We start from the raw sequence: 24,290 nt of genomic DNA, 5'->3' as shown, positions 1-24,290 counted from the left end.
GAGCGGAGAGGGAGCGCGCATGTGTGAAGGAGCTCTGCTCGCGCGTGTAAGCGTCGGGGCTTGGGCTTCGGCGAGTGAAGACGTAGACCGGGAGCATTGCCGGTCTGATGCGCACAGCTGGCACGCACGTCGGCATCCCGACAGACACCGCCGGAGAAGATAGACGCTTTAGCGGCCACTGTGATGCCTCTCCGCTCACAGGCCTCGCCGCACTGTGTGTGTTGCTGTTCGCGTACACGTGGATCGGCTCGGCGTCCAGGCAGAGAGTCCGGCGCACATCTGGTGCAGTGCGAGCAACTTCAGTGCCCGCTTTGGGCTCGTTCCCAAACAACGGAGGCAGTAGAGCGTGTGCTCCCTGCTCGCTGGCGGGGCTCTTCTTTTTGCCGTGACTCTGCCGCAGCTCCTCGAGCACTGCTTGCACCACGCTAGCCGCACGTGACGGCGTGGTGGTGAGCGCCAGCGACGCACCGTGACCGGTGGCGAGGGGATCGCCAAGCACAGTTGGGACAGAGATGCGAAAGCGCTCGGCCACGTCGTCAGATGCGCTCTGTGGGGAAGGGGAGCCGCCAAGCTGCGGGGGCACACTGCCGGGTTCCACGACTTCCCGCTTTTTCACCGTCGCGGCGCACGCCAGCCCAGCGGTGGTCGTCGTCGTCGTTTTGTCTTCCAGCTTCAGCGAAGAACTGAACGCGTCGCGTGCGGCGGGACTCGAGGACTGCGGCTGAGGCGTCGCTTGCTGCCGATGGTGGCGGCGAACAAGGCGCCAGAGCCATGCGCGGTCCAACAGCAGCCGCGCTGCCAGTGGCGAGTGCACCTCATCCGTCACCTCCTCCATATCCTCCGTATCCTTCAGCCACTGACTTAGAGCCGTGACGACAGCCGGGGTCTTTAAGAGGTCCTCGGAAAAACGGCGCTGCTGCCGTTGCTGCATACGGGGCAGCGGAGACGGGCTGCGACTCCCCCTGCGTTGGGAGCAGAGAGGAGGAGGGGAGGAGAGCTGCCCCGCCGACGCGGCTGAGATGTCATAGGCACCCTCCGCTTTGGCACAAGCCGGCGCTACAAATCCGATGCCGCTGTTAGCGATACTCGGCGCGCGTACGAGGTGGTTGCCGGACACCATCCAAGAAAAGGTAGCGCCCATCGGCTCGTTCGCGGGTGATGCGGTGTGTCTGCCGTTCACGTGGCGCTGCTCAAAAAGCTGCGTTGTGTGACGGTGCCACCAACGCATGTACTCCTGAACTACGTGCGGCACTTCGTAGAAACGACGTGTTGCCACGATGCGGTGAGGTACACGCACTTGGTGGGCTGTGAAAGACGACGACGATGACCGAGATGCGGATCCTGCTGTAGATGTGTCGACGCATCGCCACAAGGACTCCGCCGCGAGCTGTTGAACTTGTTCCACCGTCGTTGCAGCACACTCCACTGCTTCCGCGTCGATTGATGTGCCCTTGCAATGCCCCTCCGCGCCACCCCCACCATCGGCGACGCCAGCTTCGTCGAGAACGCCGCTATCTTCGTCGAATGCACACTCGAGGAAGCTTAGCACGTCGCCCTCTCGAAGCACCACGCTGCGGCCCTGCGGCACCCGGTCTGGGCCCACAAAGATTGGATTCTCGCTGTGGTTGATGAGGAGGTAGTACGAGGCCTTGAAGGCAGTCGGCGGAGGCGGGCCAGCGGGACCTGCTACAACATCGCCTCGTGTCGTCGGCTCAACTATTACCACGTCGTCATCGTCCCCAACCTCGCCAACCGTTGTCGCATGCGTCTTGCTCCGTGGCAGGGGTGGGTAGGCTTTGTAGAGCTGCCGGTGCACGGCTGCTGCTTGCACGTACACGACGCGGGCATGAAGCCGCCCGGCACACTCGTGCCGCAGCCTGTAGACGGCTGGAAGGGCCGAGTGACGGCCAAGCGCCACGTGCGCCACCTTCGTGCACCAGTAGTCGCTTTTCCACGGAGACGTTGTGCGCAGCGAGGCTGCAGCGGCGGTCGATTCGTATTGGGCATAAAACGGGGTCAGCAGCGCCGGCGTCGGCAGCCGAGGGAGTCGCACGTCTTCGTTGCATAGGCAAGAGTTGACCACAGCCAGCTGGAAGGCAGCCGGCTCACCGGGGTGGGAGGAGACGGGGCTGTCATGCGACGCGGCAGCTACAGTGGAAGCTGCCTTTCTCGACGCCTTCCTGCGAGGCATGACACAATATCACTGCGTGAAAGAAAAGCGGCCGGAAGGGGCTTCCCTTTTGGCTGCGATCGCGCACGCGCACGCGGAGAACACGGTGAAATGCGAGTGACGACGCGCCGTCTATGTAACTAGAGTTGACTGTTCTATGTATAGGTGCGCCTGTGCGCGCGAAGCACACGCCACCGGTCAGCTCTCTCTCCGCTCCCCTGCGGATGCGTACACACACACACACACACACACACACACACACACACACACACAATGTGCTTGGAGGAGAAGGACAGATGCCACCAATTCAGAGGGGCACTCGTGTTCTCGACTTGCAGCGGGCTATATGGCCATTTGCGCACACACTTTGTGCTCGATCCCCCTCCCCCTGCTTTCTACGTGCGGTTGCTGCGAGGGGGGGGGGGTACGAATCGTACGGGGCCTTCGTTGTCTTTCGCCTGCTTGTTACTGGTTCCGTGTTTGACCCGTGTGGGCTGTGATGAGGGGGGTTGCACGGCACGAGCTGGCCAATTGGCAAGGCATGGAGAAAAGGAGAAAGACGGGCGGGTGGGGGTACGAGGGAGTGGTTGGGAAACGGAAAGCGACGCAAACTGAAGGAGAGGAGGCGTGAGCTGAGAGGCGATGCATGAGTAAGACAGCGACGTAGTGTGCGAGAAACAGGCGGTGGTGGTCGTGGTGGTGATGGGGTGCCAGCACCCTCAACGGCACCACTCACCCAGCCAAAACATGACCTCGAGATAAACCACGAAAAGGGCAAACCTTCGAACAACTCGCACACGCTCGTTTCCTTTGTTTTCGTGTGTTTCGCTGACTGAGTTCACGACTTGTGTTGCCCCTTGGCGCGGCATTCCTCTTTTCGCGTCGTTTCGCCTCGACCCAGTTTACCGCGGGGAAGCCGGGGAAGAGAACGTGCGCGCCCCGCTGCTGTTGCTGCTGCTGCTCGTGCGTCCTTCAGCGACTCGCTCGCCACTCCCGTAGCACTCGCATACATGTCGTCCATCCACGTCTCGTTCGGCACACTTCTTTTTGCTATGGCGCTACAGCCTCGAACCCCCCTCTCCCCACACAGCCAGCGCTACCGCGAGTTCCAGCCCGCGAGCCTCGGTGCGGCACAGCTGAGTGGAAAGGAGGGGCCACACCCTGAGTTTGATAACGAAGGATCAGTCTTTCCGCTTCAATACCCAAAAGTTCCTGGGGACGGTGTGTCGGCTGGGTGCATGCTTTTCGTGTGCATCGTATGCACATGATCAGGGCAATCAAGCGGATACACTGCCAGTTGCGTGCACGTGCAACACAGCTGTATTGGCGTGCACTCTAGCAGAAGAAAATGGAGTTCCGTGGGCGTCGTCTTCCCGCGTGGCAAGCTTCCACCCCTGTGAGCACCTCATTGTCCTGTCCCTCTACCGGCCACCCGACGGGCAGCCCTGCCTTCAGAGCTCTTTGAGGGTTCTCGCGGATGGTGCTGCCCCTCGGCGCGGAGAGGGCTGCCAGGATCTTCGGCCCGTTAGTGTCTCTGCTGCCTAGTCCGCCCGTCACCCCTGAAGCTGTACAAGACGGCGTCTGAATTCGCCTGCTGCCGGACTCGGTGCACCCAACATGCTTGACGGTGGCGGTCTCTGTCGGGGTGGTGACTGGTGAAGCGATGAGCCTAAAACACTCGTTCCGTTGAGCTGGCGCATCGTCTGCAGAAAGAGAGGGGAGGAGAGAGTGCAGGGAGCGAGAGGGGCGTGTGCATTGCAGCTGCCATGCTGTGCGAGCAGAGGACAGGATAGACGCCAGAGGCCATGCAGGCAAGGAGGGGGTGGGTTGCTGGATCATGAGAGCGCACACATCGCGGCCGTGCCCCTGGGCCCTAAGGAGACGGCACGACGCGTTTTCATCGACGGCGGCCACTTGCCCGTCTGCGCAAGGGCCCAGCAGCGTGTGAGAGCGACCTCTGACTTCTCGCGTCACCACCCCGCGGAGACTTCGAAGCGCAAGAGGGCAGAAACACGGATGACGGCTGCTGCTCACCCCTCTTCACCCCTACGACATGCAGTAAATATGAGGTGCGCATTTTCTAGCTGCGCACGCCCGATGGTGTAAGGAGCAGTGCCGTCATCTCGCGAAGGATGCGCACATTGTACGTGATCATCATCGCTCTCATCTTGATCAGCTTCCTTTAACCGCACTGCGCACACCACGACATGTGCACGTGTGAGCACTACCGTGGGGGCTTTGCGTGTGCGTCCATGAGGTTGACAATGTTCATCGGACCGCGGTTCTCCGGCTCGTACAGGCGGTTCAGCCGGTCCTCCTCGAGCATCTCAAACAGCCCGACGCGCCGCTGCTTGCGTCGTTCGACAGCGTCCGCTGTGATCGCCTCCACGTCGATGCCGCGCGCACGCAGTTCTTCCAGTCGCTCCTCTTCCGACATGGCCGCCAGCTGCTCGTAGTCCTTGTCCACTGCATTTTTGAGGCTGCGCTGCCGAAAGACCATGATCTGAAGCACGATGCTCACCAGCACCATCGCGACGATCATCTTCGGCACCCGCGCGTACTTCTTGTCGAGCACTGGTGAGCACTTGGGGCACTTGCACCAAAACCGATAGCGGTCGTGCAGGACGTACTGCCGGTTGTCGAAGGACCACTGCGGGGGCACGTAGCTGATGACGATCTCCTCCCCGGCTTCGATCTCCTTCTCGGCCCGGCAGCAGAAGAGATACACAGGGGCGTCGGCCTCGGTGAGGTCCGGGTAGGCCGCGAGGCGATCCTCGCGGCCAAATAACGCCACGTGACGTTGTCCTTCTGGCACGCCGTCACAAACCAAAACCTGGCTGGACGAGATGTATCCCACTGCCGCCGGCGGCTGTGCTGCGCGCGCGGGGCATGGGGCGGCCGTGGAGCTCGTGCCGGCGTCGTCGGCAGCCATGACGGTACCCTGTACATCCTCTTCTTCCCCACTCTCTGCCGCGGTTGCCCTTGTTGCCTCATCCAGGTAGTAGTCCGTNTCGCAAAAGACGTGCTCCGGCATAATGTCGTAGGTCGCGTTCGGCGCGCAGCTGTGATTCAGGAAGCCAGCCTCGGGAAAATAGGCCATGCCCTTGCGCTCCGAAAAGCTACTCTCAACGAGGAAGCTGTTTAGATCGATAATGGCGGCCATGCGCGCGATGTGGATGGGGTGCAGCTCCAGTGCGCGAAGCACGTCCGCCCCGCCGATCGCATCCATCACGCGCGACGTGCTTGCGGCAGGCCAGTGCTCCAGTAATGAGGAGGGCTGCCCAGTCAGAATCCAGTCGTGCAGGTAGTCGCACGCACGCGCGTCGCCGTCGCGGCAGGCGATGAGGATATCTGTGCACATCTCCTCCAGTCGCTGCAGTTCGCCCTTCACACCGACGTTGCGCGCGGTGCTCTGGACAATCATGATCGTCTCTCCCTTTGCAATGCGCCGCGTCGCGAAGAGGCCTCGCCCGGTCAGCGTGAAGCTGTGCTTTATGACAGCCTCCTGAAGCACGCGACCGTTGTCCTGCGGGAGCTGCCGCTGCAGCGTCGACCGGTGCTGCAGCCCACGGTACGACTGCGGCAGCTTCTCATTCACCGAGCTATCGTCGAAGTCTACCTGCCCCGTCCCGCCCGTCTGGTGGATTTGCCCGTCGCCGTGAACGATGAAGGGACCGATCGGGGTGTTCTTGCGCACCCACGGATGCTCGTGCGGCGGGGGCAGCTGCATCACTTTATCCTTGCGGGCAAATGTGGGGTAATCTGGGTCGGGCACCTCAATCTTCATTTTTGCGTGCCGCTTGATGCGACGAAACGCCGGGCTGTTCGCCTCCGGTTTTTGGGGGAAGGGGATGGCTTGGTTTCGCGCGTGCCGGGCAACGTCGACCTGCCGCTGCACCTCGTCGAGGAACTGCTGAGCCTCGTTTCCTTCCGCTGCGTCGCTCAGCTGACCGCAACCGCCTTCCTGCGTGGCGAGCGACGTTTGCGCGTGGGAGCGCCGATGGCCTGGGAGGATGGCGGCGCCACCCGTCTCAGCAGCAGTGGGTAAGTGGGCGATTACTTGCGCAGAGCCGTCCTCTAAGCGAGGCCGCTGCTCGACGCCCGTCTCCGCCTCTTCGAAGGCTACAAACCCTCTCCGCTTGTAGGGGCGCTCCTGCGTTGTGGCACGCAGCTTGACTTGAGGATAGAGCGATCGATAGGGGGCATCGGCGCCTCTGTGCTGGTCCGTGGCAGAGCCCGAAGGCACCGCCGATGAAGAGGTTGTCGGTGGTGGCGCCGTTGACACACTCACCTCGGCATTTAGGGCTGTTTTTGAAGGCGATTCTCCAGGCGCCGGCGCAGGGGTGCTGTGCTGGCAACGCTGCGCACACAGAGGAAGTGTGCATAGCACGAGCGTCCGTGGTGCGCGGCGCATTAGGAGTGAGAACACTTGTGGGCGCGATGGAAGAAGTTGTGAGTGGGGCCGGCGCTGACGGCTTCCATAGCAGCAAATCTGAGTCTCAAGGGTGTTCCTCCCTGTGTGGGGGCGGCAACGATGACACCACTGCACTCCCTCCCTCTTTCGCCAGAGAGGAGGGTTCCGCGCGGAAGGTGAGAGCAAAAGGTGATGGTGGTGGTGGGTGGGAGGGTGCTGCATTGCACGAGAAAGTCACCCGCACATACACGTGCGCGTGCGTGAAAGCGTTCAAACGATCAGGGAGGCAGGCGCGGGGGAGGAGAGGTGGCTGGTCAGGCATACGTCACGAAGATGAGCCTTCGCGAGAGAGCATGCAGGAGCGCCAGGCAAAAAGCTGAGAGGAGCAGCAACAATAAAATGAGGGAAGAAAAGAGGGGTGCCGCTGCACCTGTTGGCATCAGGCACCCACGCACGGCCCTTAAACCACCTCGGCTACCCTGTGGTTGCTTCTTGACTATTTCGTGCACAGACACAGAGAGAGACCCATGACTTCTGTGTGCATGCGAGTGGATGTAATGACTAGCACGGCGCCGACGGCGTTGCCACCTCCCCGCTTGCCCTTTCCCCACTTCATCTGCAGTGTGTCTACACAATCACACCGCGGAGGTAGCGGCGGCAGTGAAGGTTTCTGCAGCTTGGCTGGCCGCGATGGCGGCACTCGCGTACTCGGCCGCCGTGCTCGCGCTGCCAAGGTGGTAGTGAAGGGTGGTGCTCGAGCGACGAGGACCGCCGCCGTAGACACCGCCCCACCATGCCCGGCACCAGCATGGAAAGCCGCGGTGGGCTTGCCACTCGTGCAACCTGGACGGCGTTTGTGGCACTGCCGCGATCGTCGAATCAGCTGGTGCGCGCTTCGCGGACACTGCAGAGGAGGCGTGTGCGAATTGTGCCTGCTGCACGCGAGCGTACGTCTCCTCGCGCGTACGCCGCGGTCGCACATCGGGCTTCGCATGCGCCGCGTCCACGTACAAGACGTGCGGCAAGCCGCTGATCCCCACAGGGATGTAGTACGCCTCATGGCCGACGGCGCACTCGAGCTGGCTGGTGCAGGAGAGCACTGGGTACCCGAGAGAGACGTCAGCCGCCGTCATCAGCGACGCCGCTTCGCCACCTTCAGTTGTCCTTGACAGGCGTTCCCGCTGCCGCGCCTCCAGCCGACGCCAGTGCTCAGCATACGCCGTAGTGTACGCGGTCGCCGAAGCAGAAGGGCCACACCAGAGCAGGTCGCACCACCGCTGCCGCAGCGCCGGTAAGGTGAAGCTCGATACGCCACCATCCTGCGGCGCGGCATTTGAGGAGCATGCCGTGATGGGGAAACCGCGCAGGAGTTCCACGTGACAGCTGTCCACGCCCTGACGCCCCACAGCTGCCGGCGGGCTGGCGGGCCTGCGATGCAGGAGTGGGTTGTTGGTGCAGGCCCAGAAACCAACCTCTTCGATCCAGTGCGTTGTGTTGAGGGTGATGTAGCCGCGAGACGGCCCGCCGGCGGCTTCACTGCTGCCGCTGAGCGACTCACAGTCTGCAACTGTTAGCAGCACCTTTATCTCCAAGGCTTCGACGATACGAGTGGACACGCTGTGTTGGAGCCGGGCTTGCCAACCGCCAGAGCTGTCCCACGCCCTCAGCAGCGGGCTGAGCACGCGGAAGCAGAGCAGGTAGATCACAAAGCACGCAGAGGACCGCAGCGTTTGCGAAAAGCTAAGAGGAGCCGATCGAAAGTTGAGCTCTGTGCAGTGCTGCGACTCCCAGACGGACAGTTGCTGAAGCTTTGCGCGCAGGTCCTTCTCGGTGATGAGGTGGTGTGGGAGACCCAGGAGCAGGGCCCGCATGCGCTGCACATCGCAGAAGAAACGAATTTTTTCCCCATTGGTGTGCCACGCCGAGGTGTCCGGTCGCGCGCCCGCCGACGATGACGGGAGAGAAGACGCAATAGCGACCTGCTGCTCGACGGCTCTCTGCAGCCGGGAATAGGCGCGAATGGCGTCTTGATACGGCAACTTGCACTGCTCTAACCGCTGGTCGGCCGCCAGCTTCGCAGCTCGCTGTGGCACGTAGACACGATAGTAACCACCATATGTTACCCCAAAGCCGGCAAGCATACCAACGGCCCAGAATGAGAGCCGGGGCATGCTGTCCGTTGGCTTTGATGGTGGGAAGGGGTGGGGGGGGGAATAGCTCGGTGTGGCGCTCCTCGGTGGTTCAGTCAGCTGTGCTTGTGCCTGTTGCAGAGGGGTGGAGCAGCGTTCAGGAGGGTGGGGAGTGGTTGCAGATGGTGACTCAAAGCTGAGATGAGTTATGTATAGGAGGGACACACAGAGCGCGGAAGGGCGGCGTGCATCCGCGCGACTGCGACGACTTCGGGCCGTGACTCGGCGAGGCAAAGCACGTGGCAGGCGCCGACAAGAACCAGTCGTTCTTCTTATTGCGCGTTTTTTTTTCGTGTGCTTCGTACATGTATGCCCATGGCGTACAACACTCAGAAAGGAAAGATCAGCGAGGCATCAGCGAGCAGGCAGGAGCCGACGAGGCGGAGAAGCAAACGCGAAATGCACAGCAGCGCACACAAGACAAGTAGAAAGACAAAGAGGAGAAGGGGAAGAAGAGGGGGGGGGTACAACAACAACGACAGAGAGTATGGACGGGGCACCGACGCTACAGATCGCTTTATTGGGTTAATACTGTTTGTCCCTCTCCGTTTCCCTTCGCTGGGCTCTCCTCATTCGCGACAGCATCTACGTGCGTGCTGAGATGGAAAGGAGGAGAGAGAAGGGGGTGGGGTGGGTGGAGAAGGGTTGCGTGCTCCATTCCGATTGTCTCTCTTGGTAGGAAAACAGTCATCGGCAACCACGCAGGTAACTAATAATACGCAGCCACATGTATTCAAAGCTGTGCGCTCTTTAGCGCACGTGTGCGGAATACGTGGCAATGGTTTGTGTGGGGCGTGCACGTGCGCACATCCTTAGAGCTGTGGGCGTCGATGAATGATCATTATCAGAAAGATATCAACGAACGAAACACCCACAAAGAAAAAGCACCGCAGAACAGGAAAACCGACGACAGCTTCAAAACAAATGAAACGGTGCATGTACACGTGGAGATGCGCTGAGGCAAGACGAGCGAGTGGTGTGGGGCAGGGTACGATGAGGGAACGAAGATGGGGGGGGGGTAGCATGGTGATCATCATTCGCCGTTGCGCCTTTGTATCGAGCCGCCGCCACTGGCCGTCCTGCCTTCTCCCTCTCTTTCTCATATTAAGGGCATGGCGGCGATGCCACACGCATACACGAAGGGGAATACCGTCACCGTCTGGCTACTCTCCTTTTTTCTTCTGCCCTGTATCGCATAGGAAGTGTATTGAGGGATGGAGCGAATACTAACCGAGAGCGATGCACAATCACAGATTTTCACAAGTCTGTGGTGCACTGGAAGAAGCGGCGTGAAGAGCTGCCTCGACCGTGCCCGATGATCTCCGATCAATCAACCGTGCCATCATAACGCCGCTGTTGCCACCATTCGGGACAGGAAGTCCCATCTTCCCTCCTCCAAAAACCCCCGCCCTGAATCAAGGAGAGCGGATGAGGGGGTCAGAAACGAACCACTCGACACGACCACGGACACAATGAGCATCAGCCCGAAAACAAGCACCGAGAAAGCGACGGTGCAGCTTTCGAAGGAAGACACCGACGAGGAGATCGTCCATGTATTACCGTTCTTCTTTTGGACGGAGAGCATGCGACGGAAAAAAAAAGGGGAGAGCGTCAGCTGGCGGGATAACAAGAGCAACACGGGAAAAGAGACATTCGACATCGGAGATGTGCTTTTATGCTATCAACGTGCTCCTTTCACCACCACGAGCAAGTGAAAAGATATACGCATCCAATCACAGCTCACCTACCTCTGGTGCGCTACGGCTGTGCCAAGGAGCCGGGCCGCCCAACACCGTTTGGCGTCGTACGGCCAACTGCACTTCTACTGCATACAGCGTAGTCCAGGCCACGGGCTGCACTCGGCATCAGCGCATCGCCGACACGATCCGTAGTGGGCTGGTCCAAACGTGGCCATGATCGCAAGTCTCTTCCGCACGGCGCCCGCCCAGGCCTGTCCTGCCGGCACCAAGAGCCTGCAGCTGTTACCCTTGGGCAGGCTGTGCAGGCTCTTGGCTTCCCAACAGAGAGTGTGAGTAACTAGGTCCTGCTATCACGCACTGAGGTGGCCGGCGACAAGGGTGGGGATGGGCTTAGCCTAAGGATGACGGGGGAGGTTGGTGACGGTGTGGAGTGTGGGGACGCAGTAGCTCTAAATTCTGAAAGCACGCAGGGACTGCGAGATGCGCGGACGAGCAGAAGTCATGAAGAAAGGAAAAAAAATAGAAAAGGACGACAAAAAAAAGAAGTTCGAACAGACGGTGACACACAGACACTTCTGCTTCGCTCTTTCTACGCACACAAAGCCTCCACGCCGTCCTCGGAGGCTTTGTGTGCTTTTTCAGTTGTTTAGCTTTCCTTCTATTGCACCTTGCCGTTTGTTTCCGCAGCTGCGCAGATATACGTGCACGCGCACATCCTAGCTACGCATCTGGTGACTGAGGAGCATTTGAGTCACGGCCGCACATGTGTCATGTGGGGGCGGGGGAGGGGGGAGGGAAACAACAAAAAATAATGCACGGCGGTGCTCCACCACCATCGAGGACAAATGTGCGACGCCGTTGTCTCAGTGCAACATCTTGTGTGTGTGATAGAGTCCCAGCGCGACTGCGACGACGGGCACAGCACGTGTCAGGATTAAGAAGCCGACCACTGTCCAGGTGGCTGTGTACGGGGCGCCTTTTGACGGGTAGACGTCTTGTGGTCGCCCACTGTTTTGTCGCACTGTCATGACGAGCCCGCGGTGATCGCTGGCGGTGTAGTTTTCGTTGAAGAGAAGGTAGCCGTCCTGCGGCACGCACTCCGCTGATGCTTCATTAGACTGCACCGACGCCTCGCGCGCCTTGTCGTGTGAGCCGTCGTAGATGGAGTGGAGGTAGCGGGCGGAGTAGGAGGTGGTGAGGATGCTGCCGTTCCTCTCCAAGAGAGCGATGTCGATCGGCTCAGCCCCGTTGCGGGCGGTGCGGAATGGGCGCGGCTGCAGATTGCTCAGCAGTATCCAGTCAAGCTTTCCACGCGCGAAGCCGTAGTAGGCTGGGTTGTCTAGCGTAATGGAGGCGAACTTGTCAGACGGGTCGTACAGACAGAGGTGCACATTTGACATGCGATCCTGTTCCGATCTTGTGAAGCCGTAAACGTACTGCCATACCAGTGAGTTGTTGCACAAGAACTGATGCACACGCGAGGCGGCGCCTGCCAGGAAGTGGTACGAGAGAGGGCAGCAGCCGGCCTGCAGGAACTGCATGTTGCGCCCTAACACCTTGCGCTGCAGCCAGCACGCCTCCACCTCGCCGAAGCTGAGCCAGCGGAGTCGATCGGTTGCGTAGCGCCGACTTAAGCGCACAATACCGTGTGCGATGGTGTTTAAGTCCCCGGCAAGGAGGAAGGCTGGATGCCGCGAACGCGCCCCGTTCAACGCTGTTGACACGTGTGCGATACGCTGCATGTCCGCCATGCAGTCCGCGAGCTGCCTCACACGCGCGAGGCCCCCGCAAAACACTTCAAAATGGCAGCAGTAGATGTACAGTGGCGCCATGTGGACCGAGGTGCGGTCTACCGAGTCAATGCGGACACGCAGGGCACTGCGGAACCCTAGGCGCGGCTCTTTGTACCAATCACCCGCCTCGTCCCACACGAAGGGGCTGGTGAGCGGAATCACGGTTGGCTCGCGCAGCGTGGCATGGCGACTGAGGATTGCGTTGCCGTGGAAGTGGTGGTTCTTGGCCGGCTTGCGGGTGCTGCTCCCGCTTCTCCCAGAGTTTGGTGGCGTCTCCGGCTCCAGCGCCGGCTGCGAACGCGGACCGACGGCGTTCACAGGGGCCCGTAGGCTTGAGTCAAGCTCCTGGAATTCGCACGCAAAGTAAAGCTCGGCTTCTAGGGCCTTGGCTATTTCTTTTGGCACATTTGCGTAGTTGGAGCGGCGACAGTTGATGTCGAGCTCCTGCAGCACAATGAAGTCAGCGTGAAGCGCCTTCAAGTCCGCGATAATAGCATCCAGCTTGACGCCGCGCTCGATATTCCACTGCACCACGCGGAACGTGTCACTAAGCTTGGCTCTACTGCCGCAATGCTTATCAGCGGGGCGATAGTCGTAATGCAGTAGGTCCCCCGCCTTCATGACTTTGAGCACCTTTTCATGATTTTTGTTATCGAAGATGGGCATAGTGGTGTGCGACAGCGGCCGAAAAGGGATTAGCGGTGGTGGGAGAGGAGGGCAGGGGCGACAGGAGGCGACAGACTTCGTACGAAATACGCAGCACCACAGAATGCGTGCGGAAGTGGAGAGAAAACAGACGAGCAGTAATAAGAAAAAATGCACACAAGCACACAGCCAGCGATAGGCATGCGATCACCCAGCACACATCAACAACGGCAAAGAGAGAAAAGGCAGGATATATATATATACATATATATATATATGTATATGTAGACAGTAATATATATGCGCAAGAGGCAGGAAGTAAAAAAAAAAGTGTTAAAGGCAGAACAAACACGCAAGGAAGGGGTGGGTGGTGGGTGGGTGAGGAGGCGCGGTGGAGTCCAATCAGCCAGGCGGAAATCTCCCTTTGCTGTCTTTCCCTTTCAGCCTTCTTGTTTGGTTTGTGTGCGTGACTATGCGAGCCTTCACCTGTTTCTTGAATTCTTTGTTCTGTGTTCGTTTCTTTTGTGATGCGACGGAGAGCGATTAAGCGGGGAGGCTGCGAGAAAGAGGAGCGTAGTGGAGGGGGCTGAAGAGCAGGCAGGAAATGCGGTGAGGGAAGGGGAAAGGTTCAGAGAGAGGGGGTGGTGGTGGTGGTGGTGGCGAGCAGGCCGCGTTGTACGAGATGGCCGGCAACCGGTGCGAACGCGAAGAGTAAAAGAACCCTGAAACGGAGACTTGGCTGGCCTGTGAAGCAAAACAATAAACAAGCGAGACTGCGGATGATGGATGCAGCAGCGTAGCGGATATATATATATATATGTATATACGTTAAAGAGGGTAGAGGAGGAACGCAAGAAAGGGGCGCTGCTGGACAAGCAGAAGAAAAAGGCCACGGATGGACGGAGTCATGTGGGACGCCTCCCCGTCGGTTGGGAGTGAAAAAGATGCACAGCTAGTGCCACACTAGCTGGAAGCCATGATGTGCTATGGTGCCTCGTCACCGTAGCGCACGGTGGTGCACCCTTCGCACTGCCGTCGGGGGCCAGCCGCTTCTCTGGCGTAGCTCCTCCGCGTCCATGTACATGCTCTTGCGTGCACTTTGCGAATGGAATGCAACGACTAGAAGATGTCGATTCCCCCCTTTTCGACATCTTGTGCAATTCTTCTGGTGCTTTCACCGTCGCTAAGTACAGTACCCCATGGGAAGGGAGGGGGGGGAGGGCGGAAGGGAAGCGGGAGGTGAGCTCTGCTTCAAAGTGCTTTGCTTTTCCTTTTCAGCGTGCCCGTTTCGCTGCCACACACAGCGTGCGCTCAACCCCACTCTAACACCGGCCTGCCACAGACCCTACATTGCGTGGTGCGAGGCAGCAGGTAGACACACGTCGGTACAGCAGTGCGCTGACTCGGTTATGTGAATGCACAGCGCCCTGCCTCACACTCTCGACCCAGCCCCCTTACCTCGCTGGCCGCCTCACATCCGCTCCCCCCTCATGCCGGCCACCACCTGGTGCACCCTCCTCGAGTTGGCCCAGGCCCCCCACACCAGTTGGCGGTGTGAAGGCCGGGGGGGGGTGGGAGACGCCCGAGTCACGTTGGCACTCTGCCTAGTCATAGGGATGGCACAAACGTGTTCGCTGTCGCAGGTAACTCAGACGCAGCGCCATCCAGGACCTCGCCGCCGACATCAGTGGCGGTACATCGCTCTGACCTCCCCACGCCGTAGGCACCTGACCCCATCACCACCAGAGGTGGTGCAGCATTGGCAGGGGATAGAAGGGGGGGAGGGGGCTGCTCAGCTTTCCCACACACAGAGTGGGGGCATTGGAGCCTGGATACCATGCGCTGAGGTGTGTCACCTCCCCGCCCCCCAGCATCAGGGCTCCGCTTCCGGGAACACATTCGGAAAAAGAGAACAACTCCATCAGACACACCATCCTCCACCCCAATCCAATAATCAGCACCACCAATACACACGCACACACCTGCACCCATACACACTCCAAGAGGGAAAGTTGATCAAACGGCTGGCCAACCACGAAGATGTGCCATAGCCATCAGCTACGCAAAGGTAAGAGGAGGAGGAGGAGGCGAGGCGGGCCCTCTTGTTCTACCGGTTTCACTTCGCCCAGTGACACGTTTTTGCTTCGAACAACTTGTGTGCGCGGTCGTGTTCCCTCTACTGCTTTACACCACCATGTCCGCCTCGGCCACGCCACCGTCGCGCTGGGCAATGAGGAGGTTGCGCTTCCGCGTCCGCTCCGCCTCGATGCCGGCTGTCTCCGCTTGGCGCGCGGTCTGCTGGATCTTTGCCGTGACTTTCTTCTTCTGCACCATTTTAAGGCGGAAGAACTCCTCACGCTCCTGCTCGTCTAGCTCCGACGTGATGTAGCTGAGGGTGTTCTGCACGCGCGGAATCACTACCTTCTCCAGAGCATTCACGCGGCGGTTCGTCACTTTTTGCGCAATGTCGAGCGTAATCCAGCTCGTCTGCAGAGACGCGATCTTGACGAGGAGCGAGAGTGTGTGTCGGAAGGCGGAGTAGGCCTCCTTGATCTGTTCGCCACCCTTACCCAGACCAGCTGTGAGGGAGCCGGTGACGGCCCCCGTGGAGTACGGGTTGCCGTACTTCAGGCGCGATTCCGTCGCAGCATCGCTTTGGCTGTCGACGGCGTCGTCGTTCTGGGTGTGAAAACTCGGCACCTGCACGCCAGCGATGTTCTCCACCTGCAGCTCCATCCGGTAAGTCGGGATCTTGAGCGACTCCTGCACGGCAAGGCTAATATCTCCGGCAATGAACTGTGCCTGCGTGATGGTGAAGTAGGAGCCCTTGATCTGGTTCGCCATTTCCAGCTTCGCTGTGCGCAGCTCACCCATCACCGTCCGGTAGCGCAGCGCCAGGGCATCGGCTTTCTTTTTCAATAAGCTGTGCCCCTTCTGCGCACCTTTCAGACGCGTCTTGAAGGCGATGAGGGACATGCGGCTCGGCAGGGCCGGGTAGCGGCTCGTGCTGGACATTATGAAGGAACGCGCAGCACTAGCGGTGAGACGTTGAGTCGAAAGTCTGGAGAAGGAGACGAGGAGAGAGAGAGTGACCTCCCTTGCAGGACTAGTAACGCAGATGCGCAGGGCAGCTCTTTTGGGGGAGTCGTGCTCGACGACCAAAGAAGAAAAATACAGGGGAAGAGGATGCGCCGCGACAGGGGCAGGCAGTACACGCGGCCCAGGGCCGAGTTTGGCGAGAAAGAGGGGGGAGAGAGAGAGTTTGAAGGCATGAGCAGAGGCATCCGAGATTGCATGGACTCTTTTGCTTTCTTGCACACACACACACACAAACACACGCCACTCCTCCCTGCTCATGCTGACATCATCTCCTTGTGGGAAGGCGCTGTCCTGCAGAAGAGACAACGCCACTGCTTCTTTGGCTTTGTCCTTTCGCGCTTCCTCAGCACAGATGTGTGCGCGTGCGCGTGCGCGACGGTGTCAGAGCGCGGAGAGAGAGAGCACACACACACACGTGAAAGAGGGGGGGGATAAGGAAGTCAGGGAGGAATACATCCTCCATCCCCCTATTTGTCTCTTCCCACCGTTTTCGAGCAAAATGGAGAGACACCACCTTGCGCGCCTTGTTGGACACCACCTCCGTCGAACCCCACTTGTTCAGGCGCCGGTGGCGGTCGGGGCCGCGCTGGCAGCGGCAGCGCTGCTACCGTCCCCGATCATCACCTGTGCCTCAGCCCGCTCCTCGTTCGTCCACTCTTCCATAGGTGGAATCATCTGCTCCGTCTTGACGATTTCGTTGCGCAGCGGCTGCGTGATTTCCACGTTGAACTGCCAAACAAGCCGCCGGGCCTCCTTGACGTGGCGGTACGCCTTGCCGTAGCGCTTCATCGTGACATAGACGCGCGCGATTTGATTCAGCGACTCCGCCACGGCCGTCTCTGTCGTGTCGCCGCGCGTGCGACGTACGTTGAGCGCCTTCTCGTGCATCTCCAGGGCCTTGACAAACTGGCTCTGCTGGTGGTAGCACTGACCCAGCGTCGTGTGCACGTCGGCCTGAGCAAGCACGTTGGAGCGGGCGGTCTTGCCGTACATGTTCAGCGCCGCCTCCGCCATTTTCTCGCAGTTGGCGTAGTCCTGCCGCTGCAGGTACAGGAGCGCGAAGTTGCTGTACGAGTACGCCACCGTGGCGTGATTCTCGCCGAGCATCTCGATGCGGGTGTCAAGAGCCTCCTTGAAGCACTTCTCCGCCTTTTCGTAGTGCTGAAAGTCAAGGTAGAAGAGCCCCAGGTCATCCAAAACGTCCGTCATGTATGTGCGCTGCAGCGGCTCAATCGTGGCGTTCTGCTTAAAGGCATCCACAGCAAGGAGGAAGTATGCCTCCGCGTGTGGCTCCCGCCGCATCGCGTAGGCATCCCCGATCTTCTGGTATAGGTACGCCAACTGCGGATCATGCTTGTCCGCACTCTTGCGAATCCGGATGGCGTCGCGGAACATGCCGACGGCTTGGTCGATATCGAGCCTTCGGGCCAGTAACGATCCATAGAAAGTGTTCGCCTCCGCCAGCTGGAGGCTGTTCGGACCAAACCCGTTCTTGATGATCTCAACGCCGCGCCGGAACGTTTTTTCAGCGTTGACGACGTCGTTGCATAGCTCCTGGCAGCGGCCGAGTTTCATCAGCTCCTGCCCAAACAGCGGCGCGTCCTTGCCGAGCGCCACGGCGTACGTGCGCGTACTCTCCTCGTAGAGCCGTAAGGCGTCGCGGAACTGCTTCTTGGCGGCGAGCAGTCCTGCCTTGCTGCTCGTCGCCTGCGCCGTCGCCGGGTGATCCCGCCCGAGTGTCTCGATGCAGATCTCCAAGCATTCGTTGATGCACATCTCCGCGCCGACGGCGTCGTCGAGTGACTTCTTGAGTTCACAGAGCTTGTTGAGCGTCTGCGCAATCATTGGGCGGAACTTGACGTGGCGGCTGTACAGGAAGCGGCGTATCTCAAGCGCCTCCTCGAGGAAGGCGACAGCTTGGTGCTCCTGGCGGCGGAACAGGAAGAGCGCCGCGCAGTCGGCTAGAGCGTGAGCTGCCGACGAGAGCGGGTGCTTGTTCGGCTCCGCCGGCGGTGTCTTATCGTCTGGCAGCCACGAGTTGTTGCCGTAGTTGTAGCACTGATCCCGAAAGATACGAATGCTATCCTTGAAGGCCTTTTCCGCCTCATCAAGGAACTTGAGGTGCGTGTAGCAGAACGCGAGCAGCTCCAGCGACTCCGCGTACTCGAGTGACTTGTCCCCCTCCACTTGCTCGTAGATGGCGGCCGCCTCTGTGAAGGCGTTCTCGGCGGCGCCATACTCCTTCATGTCGATAAAAACACGGCCGATGTTGTGCAGCGTCGCTGCGCACTTCTTGTGGATTGGCCCGTACTTCTCGCGGCGCATTGCCAGCGCCCTATCGTACAGGCTGATGGCGTCGCCGTAGTTCTTCGTCTGATGCGCAGCCCTGGCGAGGTTGTTGCACTCCTCGCCAAACTCGAACGTCATTGGTGCACGCCCGGCAGCCTCACGGTAGCCCTTCGGTGAGTACTGGCGAGGGCCGAGAAAGCGGCGCTGAGTGGCCACTGCCGAGGTGCTGCAGGTGCGCAAGCCGCTGTTGTCGCGGACACGCAGAACAGCGGTGTGCGTGTGGCGGTTGTACCACGTCGCACCGAGGCGAGCCGTCCACAGTGACGAGCACGCAGCGGAACGAGCTGCGACGGACGGGACGCGTGGAGGCATAAGGGGTGGAGGACAAGAAACGCACCGACAAGACGCTCTCTCACGAACTGAAGTCGCTCATCATGGGTGGGGATTGCCAATGCTTGTGCGGATGCGGGAGGAAGCGCGACGGGGTGTGGAGTGACTAAAAGGTGACATTTTTTTTCAGGAGGGGAAGGAAAAAGGAGAGGGGCGCAGCCAAATGTGCACTGCATTTCTCTCTTGCTTCCCTCTCTCTGTGTCTGTGTGCTGTGAGCACCATCGATAGAAGCGACTTTCCGACGAAGTGCGAGCGATGGGACAGGGAGGGGGAGGAGGATAGACAGCGCTTCTCCGCGCGCGCGTGGTGGCGAACGACCCTCTTCGTTCCATGGTTTTATTTTTCTTTGTTTACGTAGCTGTCACATTCATGTAGTCTAAAAAGTCGAACGTTCACACGCGCGCATGTGCCTGTGTATGTGTGCTTATGTGCGAATGGACGTCTCCACGGCATCCGTCCTCTGCACGATGCCCCCTCTGCCTTCATCAAGTGCCCCCCTCGGCGTCTGCGCGTTCCTACGGTGCGTCGTTGACGAACATGAGTTCTACGGCACGCAGCTCAGGGTCACGTAGCTTCAACGCTGGCCGCACCGCAGCGGATCGAGCGGCGACACTTCTGGTGTGCTTCGGCACAGCACCGCCTGCCGTGACCTCACCGGACGACGAGGCGGGCCGTCCCATCACCGCCGCAATAAGCTGGGCGCCCGTGGCTCGCTTTTTTGTGTGTCGCTGCGCTGCAGCAGTCCACGGATGCGCACCACTTGCCGCTCGTGCCGCGTCGTCCTCACAAAAGGAGGTTTCTGACTGCAGCAGCGATCCCAAGAGATCCAGCACGTACTGCACGTTTTGACTGTGGTAGCTGCCGTCGTCCAGGGAATCCTCCAGCTCCACTGCGTCCTTGTCGTCCGCCGCATTCGCTCTATCCCCGGCCGATAAGCGGAGGCTGCGGCGAATCGCGCGCTGCAACGCCAGCGGCGTCTCCGGGACAGGCCCCATCTCCTTCGCCGTTACCACGTCAACGTTGCGGTAGCGCTTGAGAAAGACGTGCACGTACGCCTGCAGCTCCTCCGCCATGGCGAGCGAGAGGGCCGGCGCCATGGAGAGCGGGCTCGGTGTCGACCCTGTCGGCGATACCACCGGGGATGCTTCTCCGTGCGCGGACTTCTTTGTCTTGCGAGGTGCAGTGGCCATGGCTGCGCCGGTGGTGGTGTCTCCTGCGATGGTGCCTGGCTTGGTGGCGCACTCCTGCTCGACAACATCGGAATCGGACGACGCCGCGGCGTGGGGGGTGCGGAACGGGCCCCAGCGTGGCAGCGCCTTGCAAAGCTCGACTTCAGCCACGTCAACCGCCTCGTCGGAAGCGGTGCTGACTTCGTCGCCGGTGCTGTCGCTGCGGCTGGGCGTGGCTGCCGTTGCTGCCTGGGGCTGGAGGTGCTGCTGCACGCTTCGAAGCAACGAGCCGCGGCGAGTGGCGTTTCTCGAAGATGAGCAGCTTGCCGTGGGGCTGGTGGAGCGCATGCGAATCGGAGAGTTGCCGGTCCCACCTAGCGCACCACTACCGCCGACGCTCACTAGAAGACTCGCGTTGAGGGAGAGTTGGGCGGTGCTCTGCCCCGTGATCTCCGACATCGGGCTAGCCGCGTACCACACGCCGCCTACCGCCAGTGACTTAATGGATCCCGACTTCTCAGTCGGCATCACGGCATTGACGAGCAGCTTGCCGTCCCGTGCAGAGGACGTGGCGCCGCCGAGTCCCACCGCGGGACCGGCAGTGGGCGAAGTGAGACCTGAGGCCGTGGGGGACGGCGAAGGAACGCGAGAAGGCGAAAAGGTGGCGTACAAGGCAGGACCGCCGTACTGCACGGATGGCCGACGACGCGGGGTGCTGCCGATGGTTGCAGCGTTGGGAGGGGACGCGGAGGGGGACGGAGGCGCCGCTGCTGCAGCAGCCGGAGTGGACGTCAGTGCCGCCGCCGTCAGCGACCGCGAGGGCGCCGCTTCGTCGGCCTCTGCAAGATCCATCTCCAACGCTCGCGCTGCAGGTGGCACCTCAGCCCCTGATCTGCGCGGCTTCTTGTCCACGTCAAGAGGCGGCACTGGGGACGGCGACTCGTAGAGAAGCGACGCCGAGGACGGCAGCGGCGGTGTCGCGCCTATGTGGGCCAGCAGCGCCTTGCGAGTTGTGTACTCGTCGTTTTGCAGCACGAGCCGCTGATAGTTCTCCTCGCTAATGAGAGGGAAGAGTGGGTCAAGGAGGAGGAGCCGCGTGGCTGCGTCGATAGGAGTGGCCGTGGGACGCTGATTCGCTGCGGGAGCTGATGAAGGTGCTGCCGCTTGCATCTGCCCGGTACGAACCGCGGCAGGCTGTTGCTGCTCTTGCCGCACGAGCTCCAGCCGCACCCGCTCGGCGAGCGTGTTGGGGGATTGAAGGCTACACATCGCCACCGTCACGGCTGTACGCCGCTGCTGGCGAGCAGCAGCCGCTGGGGCAGCGGGCGGAGCGCCAGACGCGAATGCACTAGAGTCCAAGGTGGGGCGGGCCGAGGTGGGGCCCGGAGTAGCGCCCACTCGCACGGGGGAGCCTGGTGGCGCTGGACGAGAAACGAAGACAGAGTTGCCAGGCTTCTGGCGAATAGAAGAGGCGAGAAGGGGAGTGGTGCCGCTGCCAGCCAACCGCCCACGTGGCTGCGTTACGTCTGCTGCCGGCGACTGCTTAGGCGGCGCTGACTCGTCGCTGCCCGTGGCGCCGCGTAGGTCGACGCTATACACACGCTGTCGTGGTCGCTTTCCCGCAGATGAGAACGCCGGCGACACCGGAGCCGTCTCGCCTACCTGCGGATCGAAGTGCATCGTCAGCACCGACGACGCGGAGCCTTCCAGAGCGTTTGCGTCGCTTCCATCTTTCGGGCTCGGCATCGAGGGGGCTGCAGCAGCGGCGCTGTTTTCTCTCGTCACCGCGGACGCCGCCGGCGGTGCGGCAGATTGCATCAGGGCGCGCAACATCTCTTCGCGCACCCACGTCAGCCTCGTGAGTTCCTCGTTGCCCGCGTAATATGGCCCGTTGCTGACGCCAAATGTGGTTTTTAGCCCAGGCGCACCGGTGCTGCCGCGAGGGCTCGGCGTTGAAAACGTCCGCGGCGACGGCTTCGCAAAAAGCTTCAGAGACGGCGAGCGCCGCTGACCCATGATGTCCACCGGCACGGACGCGCCGCCAGGCAGCTGCTCGAGCAGGGGACGTGCACTACCGCCGCTGAGGCGACCGCCACCCCTCATCATTGTGTTGGTGGAGGCCTCTGAAATGCGCGACGGCGTCGGGGAGGCGGAGCCAGCCGCGGTACCGGGGTTCGACGCGCGTCCGCCACTCACGCTCCCCCCGTTCTCGCCTGCTGGCATCGCCATTGTCTCCATGAGCGACCTTTGCCGGTCTTCATCCTCCTGTCGGCGGCGCTGAAGGCGAGTTCCGCTTCGCTTCACGGTGGAGCCAAATCGAGAGCCAGAACCACCAGACGCTACCGAGACGGCGCTGCCAGCACCCACTGACGCGGCCTTGGTGCTGCGCCACCTCGGCGTGGGTGTTTCGGCATTCCGTAGCCGGAGCACCGTCTCCTGGGCACGACGCAGCTGCGTGTCGTTTATCGAGCTTCGCGCGGCGCTCGCTTGCCAGGCCGCGCTTGCCGCGCCGCCGCTTATGCTAATACCGGAGGGCGTGCAAGCAAAGCCAGAGTATGTCGTCGCTGCCGCCGTTGCCCGGTACAGGAGATTTTCGTCCCCGGGCTTGATGATGCTGCGCGCCCACTCCTCCGAGACGACAGGACCACGAGGGAGGGGGGTGGCGGTGCCCGCAGACACCGCGCTGCCGGCGTTCGTTGGCGTCTTGACAGCCGCCGGCCCGGCCGTGCGCGCTGTGTTCAGCGCCGTCGAGGGTGCACTCTCCGCGTCCAACGTAGGCGCTGCGCTGCAGCTGCTCTGCGGCTGAGGATATAAAACAGACGAGTCGCGCGTTGCGGCGGCCGTGCTGTCAGCCGTGGCGATGCAGCTGACAGAGGGCCGCCGTGACGTGGCGGTGCTCGGTGGCCGACTCGTGGCCGTCCCGGCACTTGCACGACGCATCACTTTCTTCTTGCCCATAACACTCAAGGACTGACCTCTTGACTCGAGGGAAGCCTGTGCCACAGATGATGAAGTTCCCGGCGCCGCTGTGGAGTCCGTTGACGGATCTGCGGCACTCTTCGACTGCCCGTTCGGCTTCGAGGCGACGGCCAGGAGTGCGCTAGCATACTGGCGCGCAGCCGGTGCCTCTCTGGGGTCGGCCTCGGCAGCAGCGGCCTCAGAGGCCGCCGTTGACGGGGTCGCTGCTGCAGCTGGCGCGCTGCTCGTGGCCTTGATAGCATGGGAGGACGAGGAGGATAGACGACGCGGTCCGCTTGCTGGAAAGCTGCATCTGGGCTGAAGTTTTGCTGCCCAAGAGCCAACCGAAGCCGGTGACACAACAGTGCGATTAATGTCGACGTCAGTGTGGTGGGTGACGCGCTTGGCTGTTGGGAGCGACGGAGGGCCCGTCGGAAGGGTAGGCAAACTCGTCTTGGGGCTGCCGTTCTGGGCTGCGGGTGAGGCCCCGGGTGGGTCTACGGCAGCGGATGGGGCGGTGACACTCGGGGTGTGGATGCCAAAACGTGCTCGGCGAACAGCACCGGCTGTCGTCGTGGTGGAGCTGCTGCCCAGAGGTGGTGCATTCTGCACCGCCGCTGCAGCGGCAGGATTAGGCGGGGACGGCACCGATTCACGAGCGGCAGGCGGCGGTGGTGTTGTGTGATTCGCCGGGATGACAGCGACCGCTCGAGGTCGTCCAGAGGCCGCCTTGGCGGTGGCTACCGGTACTTTCGTGCGGACGTGGGGTGCATGGGCATCGCCGCTGCTGGTCACCGCGGCCGCTTGCTGCGCGCTGAAGGAGGTGTAGTTGATAGAGTTACGCGATTTGATGCCGCTTCTCTTCAGAGGCTGCGCGACGCCCGTCGCCGTGGATGGCAGTGATGCCGCGCTCCCTCCCTGTTCACTGTCATTTGTGCTGCCGCCCAGTAGTCCTGAGGTGCGCCGGCGAGGGGGATGCGTCGCCGTGCTAGACACCTTTGCCGCTGAACTCAGCTTCTTTGCTGGCATTTTGCCCCGCGCCCCCTTCCCACGCCCTTCAAGAAAGAATCGAGTGAGCCCACGAGCTGCTGAACGTGACAACCGGTGTAGGGGGGAGGGGAGGAAGACAGAGATATACGCGGTATAGGCTTGCTTCCTCCGCCTGGGCGAGTGACTCACTCGGGAATAGGCACGGCGGCGGTGCTCTTGTGTATCTGCGTGCGGGTGGGAAGGGGAAGGAATCAAAGCCACGCCCACCGGCAGACACGCGGAGCACAACACCAAACGATGAGAGCAGAGAGAAAAAACAAGAACACCAGATACCGTGATCTATGGAAGAGGGCCGCCACCACCACCACCAAAACCGCACACGCACACACGCACAGGGGCTAAAAAGCAGACAAACGACTTGATGGGAGCGCTGAGTCACCACCCCAAACCAACGACGAGGCCAATGAAACTGCCGCGGTATAC

The 24,290-nt window shown here is 61.1% G+C and overlaps 7 protein-coding genes across 7 annotated transcripts in view; all 7 read right to left on the bottom strand.

Annotated features, from left to right (window-relative positions):
* Positions 1-2,191, bottom strand: part of LINJ_35_0750 (conserved hypothetical protein) — a gene marked incomplete at both ends in the record, with an annotated part of 2,898 nt that extends 707 nt beyond the window's left edge. The window contains one exon of the mRNA XM_001468853.2: positions 2-2,191. Coding sequence (XP_001468890.2) covers positions 2-2,191 — 2,190 coding nt within the window. The remainder of the gene's footprint in view (position 1) is intronic.
* A 2,203-nt stretch (positions 2,192-4,394) lies between these two features.
* LINJ_35_0740 (conserved hypothetical protein) lies at positions 4,395-6,584 on the bottom strand (the record flags this gene model as incomplete). The annotated part of the gene is made up of 1 exon (XM_001468852.2): positions 4,395-6,584. The coding sequence occupies one exon, from the start codon at positions 6,582-6,584 to the stop codon at positions 4,395-4,397; it is 2,190 nt and encodes a 729-aa protein (XP_001468889.2).
* Positions 6,585-7,219: 635 nt separating this feature from the next.
* LINJ_35_0730 (conserved hypothetical protein) lies at positions 7,220-8,725 on the bottom strand (the record flags this gene model as incomplete). Its single annotated transcript, XM_001468851.1, has 1 exon — positions 7,220-8,725. The coding sequence occupies one exon, from the start codon at positions 8,723-8,725 to the stop codon at positions 7,220-7,222; it is 1,506 nt and encodes a 501-aa protein (XP_001468888.1).
* A 2,611-nt stretch (positions 8,726-11,336) lies between these two features.
* Positions 11,337-12,932, bottom strand: LINJ_35_0720 (conserved hypothetical protein; the record flags this gene model as incomplete). The annotated part of the gene is made up of 1 exon (XM_001468850.1): positions 11,337-12,932. One exon carries the CDS (start codon positions 12,930-12,932, stop codon positions 11,337-11,339), a length of 1,596 nt encoding a protein of 531 aa, XP_001468887.1.
* Positions 12,933-15,095: 2,163 nt separating this feature from the next.
* LINJ_35_0710 (putative vacuolar ATP synthase subunit d) lies at positions 15,096-15,926 on the bottom strand (the record flags this gene model as incomplete). The annotated part of the gene is made up of 1 exon (XM_001468849.2): positions 15,096-15,926. One exon carries the CDS (start codon positions 15,924-15,926, stop codon positions 15,096-15,098), a length of 831 nt encoding a protein of 276 aa, XP_001468886.2.
* Positions 15,927-16,568: 642 nt separating this feature from the next.
* On the bottom strand, positions 16,569-18,437 carry LINJ_35_0700 (conserved hypothetical protein; the record flags this gene model as incomplete). Its single annotated transcript, XM_001468848.1, has 1 exon — positions 16,569-18,437. One exon carries the CDS (start codon positions 18,435-18,437, stop codon positions 16,569-16,571), a length of 1,869 nt encoding a protein of 622 aa, XP_001468885.1.
* Positions 18,438-19,205: 768 nt separating this feature from the next.
* LINJ_35_0690 (conserved hypothetical protein) lies at positions 19,206-22,097 on the bottom strand (the record flags this gene model as incomplete). Its single annotated transcript, XM_001468847.2, has 1 exon — positions 19,206-22,097. The coding sequence occupies one exon, from the start codon at positions 22,095-22,097 to the stop codon at positions 19,206-19,208; it is 2,892 nt and encodes a 963-aa protein (XP_001468884.2).
* Positions 22,098-24,290: the final 2,193 nt, after the last annotated feature.

This window comes from Leishmania infantum, chromosome 35 (genome assembly GCF_000002875.2).
Source record: "Leishmania infantum JPCM5 genome chromosome 35".
Classification (NCBI taxonomy): domain Eukaryota; phylum Euglenozoa; class Kinetoplastea; order Trypanosomatida; family Trypanosomatidae; genus Leishmania; species Leishmania infantum.
This window is presented reverse-complemented; position numbering and strand designations above follow the sequence as displayed.